The sequence below is a fragment of the Nicotiana sylvestris genome, chromosome 6 (assembly GCF_000393655.2).
Source record: "Nicotiana sylvestris chromosome 6, ASM39365v2, whole genome shotgun sequence".
Taxonomy (NCBI): Eukaryota; Viridiplantae; Streptophyta; class Magnoliopsida; order Solanales; family Solanaceae; genus Nicotiana; species Nicotiana sylvestris.
Genome location: NC_091062.1, coordinates 20,632,435 through 20,639,675, shown reverse-complemented (window position 1 = coordinate 20,639,675; position 7,241 = coordinate 20,632,435). Strand labels below are relative to the sequence as shown.

At 43.3% G+C, this 7,241-nt stretch overlaps 1 protein-coding gene across 1 annotated transcript; it reads right to left on the bottom strand.

The window, feature by feature from the left end:
• Window positions 1-1,288: 1,288 nt before the first annotated feature.
• On the bottom strand, window positions 1,289-6,785 carry LOC138870349 (uncharacterized). The gene is made up of 8 exons (XM_070148145.1): window positions 6,673-6,785; window positions 3,322-4,521; window positions 2,903-3,134; window positions 2,590-2,824; window positions 2,047-2,135; window positions 1,879-1,965; window positions 1,612-1,793; window positions 1,289-1,520 (listed from the first exon to the last, which is right to left on the bottom strand). The coding sequence occupies exons 1-8, from the start codon at window positions 6,783-6,785 to the stop codon at window positions 1,289-1,291; spliced, it is 2,370 nt and encodes a 789-aa protein (XP_070004246.1).
• Window positions 6,786-7,241: the final 456 nt, after the last annotated feature.

The window sequence follows — 7,241 nt, the reverse complement described above, 5'->3', positions numbered from 1 at the left end:
CATCATCAATTTTGGCTTCAGCAACAATCCGAAGGGATGGAATTTCAACTTCCACGGGTATCACCGCTTCAATCATATACCAACGAATAAGGAGTTGCACCTACTGCAGTGCGAATAGTAGTGTGATAACCCAACAACGTAAAGGGCAACTTCTCATGCCATTGCCTTGAACCTAGCACCATTTTCCGAAGTATCTTCTTTATGTTCTTGTTGGTTACCTCGACTGCTTCATTCACCTTGGGGAGATATGGGGTGTAATTGCGATGCGTAATTTTAAACTATTGACACACTCCTTTCATCAGATGACTGTTAAGATTAGCACCATTATCTGTGATGACCACTTTTGGGATTCCGAACCGACAAATGATATTTGAAATAAACAAAATCAACCACTACCTTCTTGGTCACAGATTTGATGGTTTTACCTTCAACTCATTTAGTGAAATAGTTAATGGCCACCAGAATGAACCTCTGCCCATTGGATGTTGCTGGCTCAATTGGTCCGATGATATCCATACCCCAAGCAACAAAGGGCCATGGTACAGACATTGTGTGCAATTCAGATGGCGGAGAATGAATCAAATCTCCATGTACTTGGCATTGATGACACTTGCGCACAATACTAATACAATCTCGCTCCATGGTGAGCCAATAATAACCTGCTCGAAGAATTTTCTTTGCCAGAACATACCCACTCATATGCAGCCCGTAAACTACGGAATTTACTTTGGTCATGATAGTCGTGGCTTTTTTTTATCGATGCACCTCAACAGCCCAAGATCTGGAGTTCTCTTATACAAGACTCCCCCGCTCAAGAAATATCCACTAGCCAAACGTCGAATCATTCTCTTTTGATCACATGTGGCTTGTATCGGATATACCCTCATCCTGATATACTCCCTGATGTCATGGAACCATGGTTCACCATCGAGTTCTTCCTCAACCACATTATAGTAGGCATACAGATCACGAACTTGAATATGCAGAGGGTCAACATAAGCTTTGTCTGGATGGTGCAACATTGATGCCAATCATCAGCAACCTCATTATGGATCCTTGGAATATGCCCGAATTCTATTGATCGAAACTGTTGACAAAGATCATGCAGACATTGTCGATATGGTATAAACTTTAAATCTTATATCTCCTATTCTCCTTGAATCTGGTGCATCAGAAGGTCCCAGTCTCCCAAGACCAAGACTTCCTGTATTCCCATATCTATAGCTATCCTTAGTCCCAGAATGCATGCCTCGTACTCAGCCATGTTGTTGGTACAGTAGAAACACAACTAGGCCGTAACAGGGTAATGATGCCCTGTTTCAGAAATAAGCATTACCCCTATCCTGACACCTTTTATATTGGCAGCCCCATCAAAGAAAAGTTTCCAACCGGGCTTTTCATCCTTCTCAACCTCATCGATATGCATTACCTCTTCATCATGGAAGTAAGTCCTCAAAGGTTCATATTCTTCATCCACCGATTCTCTGCCAAGTGATCGGCTAAAGCTTGGGCTTTCATCGCTGTCCGAGTCACGTATACAATGTCAAATTCTGTGTGCAAGATCTGCCATTTTGCGGCCTTCCTATGAGCATGGGCTTCTGAAAGATATACTTCAAAGGATCCAGGCGAGAAATGAGGCAAGTGGTGTAAGACGACAGATAATGCTTCAACTTCTGTGCTACCCAAGTCAGGGCGCAACATGTCCTTTCAAGGGGAGTATACTTAACCTCATAAGATGTGAACTTCTTGCTGAGATAGTAGATGACTTGCTCTTTCTTGTCAGTGATCTCATGCTGACCCAACACACAACCAAATGAGTTATCCAAGACTGTTAAATAAAGAATCAAAGGTTTTTCGGGTTTTTGGCGGGACCAACACAGGTGGGTTCGACAAATACTTTTTGATCTTATCGAATGCCTCCTGGCACTCATCAGTCCATTTGACTGCAGAATCCTTCTTTAGCAGCTTAAAGATAGGCTCACAAGTTGTCATGAGCTGAGCAATAAACCTACTGATGTAGTTCAGCCTCCCTAGCAGACTCATTACCTCAGTCTTGTTCTTTGGCGGTGGCAATTCCTGGATAGCTTTGATATTTGACTGATCCAATTCAATGCCCCGCCGACTGACTATGAATTCTAACAGTTTCCCGATGGAACACCAAATGCACACTTTGCAGGATTGAGCTTAAGATTGTACCTGCGGAGCTTTTGGAAGAACTTTCTCAAATCTTTGATGTGGTCCGACTGCTTCCCGGACTTTATAATCACATTATCCATGTAAACCTCAATCTCCTTGTGTATCATATCATAGAATATAGTAGTTATTGCCCTCATGTAAGTTTCCCCAACGTTCTTCAAACCGAATGGCATAACCCGGCAGGAATATGTTCCCCATGGCGTGATGAATGCCATCTTTTCTGCATCTTCCTCATCCATTAAAATCTGATGATACCCCGTATAGCAATCCACAAAAGACCCAATCTCATGCTTGTCACAATTATCAATCAAAATATGGATATTTTGTAGGGGAAGTTGTCCTTTGGACTTATCTTGTTGACATCACGATAATCAACACACACTCTAGTCTTACCATCTTTCTTTGTCATAGGCACAACATTGGTTAACCACGTGGGATACCGCGTGACTCGAATGACCTTTGCATCCAGCTGCTTTGTGATTTCTTCTTTAATCTTCACACTCATGTTAGTTTTGAACTTTCTCAACTTCTGCTTAACGGGAGGAAATGCTGGATCATTTGGAAATTTGTGAACCACCAAATCGGTACTCAAGCTTGGCATGTCATCATACGACCATGCAAAAATATCCTTGTATTCAAACAATGCTATAATTATTTCTTCCCTGATTTGCGGTTCAAGATGGACACTTATCTTAGTTTCTCTGACATTATCTGGGTCCCCTAGATTGATTGCTTCCGTATTATTCAGATTAGGGTTGGGTTTTTCTTCAAAATGACTTAGTTCCTTACTAATCTCTTCAAAGTCCTCATCCTCATCATATTCTGATTCATTCTCACATTCTATTTCTTGGATTATTATTTCAGAATTAGATTGACTTTTAAGACTGGGCCGAAGATTCGTCATGCGTGTCATGTCATTGAAACCAGCATAAAAAGAACTGTACAGAGAAGAAAAGAAAACAAAAAATGAAACTATCAGGAATGATGGAAAAAGGAAATTGCATTTCATTAAAAATAAAGGATAACAGGGTTTGTACATCAACAAGCGGAAAATAAAAGTCTGGATCACAACCCTAGAATGACCCAGATAGAAAGGAAAACAAAACAAACTACCAAGACTCCTACAGGGTAGGAAGAGGAGTAGCCTTCCAATTGTTAAGCTTTACATTCGGCCCGACGAACTGCACATTCGCTTTGTTAGAACCTTCTCCAATGTTAACCACAGAACTTGGAATTATTGTCATTGGGCGTTTCCTAGCACCGGGCTTGACAAAAGACCTGGAGAGACGCAGAATAGGCTTTGGAAGTGCCCACGCCTTTTGTTTCAACCTTTTATCCCTTTTCAGATCTGTTGCTGTGGGTTTGAATCCGAGACCAGACGTACCCAAGTTTTCACGGAGGGAAACTGGTTGTATGATACCCTGCAAGGATCTACCCAGACCTTTACCTGGCATAAAGCCATTTTTCAGCATTTCAGAAGCCATCATGATGGATGCAGAGGCTATCTTTGGAGTTGGAACACATTTCCCTTCTAGAACTTTCTCTATTGGTGTTGTTTCAAAAACTTGATAGACCCAAGGACCTTTGTCATCTTCAGCCTCAATGAATGGGATAGAGGCATCACTGTGAGCACACAAATTATCCTCGCTATGCCCGACGATATCTTGTCTATCCCATTCGAGCTTGACCATCTGATGCAGAGTGGACGGGACTGCTTTGGCGGCATGAATACAAGGCCGACCTAGTAGTAAATTGTAAGAGACAGCTACATCCAGTACCTGGAACTCCATGGTGAATTCCACCGGTCCTATTGTCAACTCAAGCACTATGTCACCAACCGAATCTTTCCCTCTATCGTCAAATCCCCGAACGCATATGTTGTTTTTGTGAATCCTCTCATCATCCGCTTTCAACTTGTTCAGAGTAGAGAGAGGGCAGATGTTTGAACTAGAACCATTGTCAACTGACACCCTGGTGACCATAGAATCTTCACATTTTACCGTAAGATAGAGAGCTTTGTTGTGTTCGGTACCTTCCACAGGCAACTCGTCATCAGAGAAGGTGACCCTGTTCACCTCAAATATTTTGTTGGCGATCTTTTCCAGATGGTTCACGGAAATTTTGTCAGGGACATAAAATTCATTCAGAATTTTCATCAAGGCCCGACAATGCTCTTCTGAGTGGATCAACAATGATAGCAAGGAAATCTGAGCATGCGTCTTTCTCAACTGCTCTACGATGGAATAATCTTTTACCTTTATTTTTCTCAAAAACTCCTCCACCTCTTCTTCAGTGACTGCTTTCTTTACTTGAACTGGATTATCTCTGGATGTTTTACCTTTCCTTAACCCTTCTGGGGCAAAGCATCTCCTCGAACAAGTTAATCCCTCGGCCTAATTGACTCTTTCTTTCACTTCATTTCCCTTGTAGGTCACTATCACCCGTTCATAGTTCCATGGGATAGCCTTGCTGTTGATTATCGGCAACTGGGTTACGAGCTTGATGATGACAGAATCCGTATGGGCACCCACTACAATTATGACAGGCTTATTTGCCAACCCTGGCACGACCATTTTTACTTTTCTTTCTTTGCTATAGAATCACTTGGGGATCCTTTCTTAACTACCACAGATGGTTCACCGTTTGACATACTTAACTTGTTCACTGACCCTTCAACCGTTGGTTTTTTGACTGGCTTGACCTCACCGGACCGAATCATCATGAAGGACTGTGAAGGCTTCTTGGGCTCCCCCCTGTTTACTTACTCGGTCATGTTCATTCCCTCATGGGTTGGCAATGAGTTCTGATTGATGTTAGGTGCCTCTAAAGTTTGGACTTCAATCCGATTTGTGTCAATGAGGTCCTGGATGGAATTTTTCAAGTGCCAGCACTTCTCCATATCATGCATTGGAGTACCAGAACAATATTCACAGCTCACGGAGTAATCAAGATTCTTTGGAGGAGGGTTTGGCAATTTCGACTCAATTGGCCTCAGCATATCCAACTACCTCAATCTATGGAATAAACTAGTATAAGACTCCCCCAATGGGGTGAAGGTTTTCTTCTGCTGCAACTTCATTTTTGAATGCTGGATTAGGCCAAAAACTTGGACCGGCAGGGTTTCAGTAGGCTCGTGGGGGTGGTTAAGCATTTTGTGGAGCTGGGTAGGTATTTTGTGGGGCTGGGGCACGCCATTGTGCGTAGGCAGGAGGTTGAGTATATGTCTGGGCGTGGTGGACAGAAATGTGAAGGTCTGGTGATGGGAAGTAGTGTTGGGGTGGATTATATAAGGTTTGGGTCTAGGTTCGGTGATGGGGTCGAAGCTGGGTGTATTGGCGTGACGGGCCCCTAGGTCCAAACCATGATCCTGAATCAACTGTTGCCACATCTTATTTCTTATTCTTTCCAATCACTCCCCCAGTACCATTCTAAATGGCTTTGGCAGTTGCCTTGATAGCTGAGTAACTCATGATTTTGCTTGATTTAAGCCCTTCTTCCACCATGCCACCTATCTTCACTACCTCGTTAAAAGACTTGTCTATGGCCGATATCAGATGGCCAAAATAGGTAGGCTCTAGAGCCTGTAAAAAGTACTCTACCATTTCGCTCTCCTCCATCGGGGGGGGGGTTAACTTTCGCCGCTTGTTCTCTCTAGCTAAAACCATATTCTCTGAAACTTTCACTAGGCTTCTTCTCAATCTTAGTCAAAGACAAGGATCTAGAACAATCTCGATGTTGTACTGGAAATGATGAGCGAATGCTTGGGCCAAATCATCCCAGGTATACCATCTATCGGGATCCTGACGAATGTACCACTCCAATGCCGCGCCACTCAGACTCTGGCTAAAATACGCCATTAACAGCTCATCTTTCCTACCAGCTCCTCTCATTTTACTGCAGAATCCCCTCAAATGGGCCACCGGGTCTCCGTGCCCATCATATAGATCAAATTTAGGCATCTTGAATCCCATCGGCAACTGAACATCGGGAAATAAACACAAATCCTTGTAGGCTACGCTCACCTGGCCTCCCAGTCCCTGCATGTTTCTGAATGACTGCTCTAGGCTTTTAACCTTCTTGAACATCTCCTACTATTCTGGGTTTTTAGGTGGTTTCTCAGTCTCAACTGGGAGGTCAAAACGAGGAGTGTAGGAGTAATGTTGTGGGGCCTTGAAAGTATGCTCCGGCTAGTACTGGTTATCTTGGGTCTGGAATAAGGGCTCACTGGAGGATTGATGGAGTGTAGCAGGTGGGGGTGCCACGAAAACAAGGGTGGCTGGTGGAGGAGGGCATGGAACTTGTTTGGGTGGTGGTGCTTGTGGGATTTGGGAAGTGGTGCCTTGGTAGTGGTGGTAATGGGGGAAGCCTGGAGATGAGTCCATAGTGGGAGGTTCTTGGGACTGAGCTAGTGGCAGAAAGAAAGCAGGGTTGGCAATGTATGATGGTGGCAAATGCCCTTTCATCCATGGCTAGTACATCTCTGCCATTTGATGTTTCAACTTATGTATCTCCTCTTTCAGATTAACATCAGACTCCTCCCCATCCCTTGATGGATCAATAACACTTGCATCCAGTTCTTGGCCAGCCATGATCAACTTGTCTTTGGACCTGGTGTTGTACGGGTGAGTTGCCAGAATGCCAAACAAACTAACCACCTCCCTGGACTTGACGACAACAAGCAAACTCGTTAGCGATTAGCGCTTAATAGATAGGTAATCGCACGTTAGGGATGTGATACACCTAAGCAGTTAACCATTTCTAGTATGCATTTGAATGGCCGCTTGCGTCATCCCGACATTCACTAATTTTTATTTTGCAACTTCTCTCTTTTTTCATTCCTGCCTTTCTTTGCTTGATTCTTGTTGATTTTATTCTTTCATTCTCTCATTTTCACTCTCTTGTTTTGCCATTATTTCTTTTCCACAATTTATGTTTTCTCTCTTCTTCTTTTTTTCTTTTCATTTCACGGTTTTGATCGAATCCTGTGGGGATTGCCTACGTGTGATGACGCCGCATGAATTAGACCAGGCGTAGTTTTGGGATTA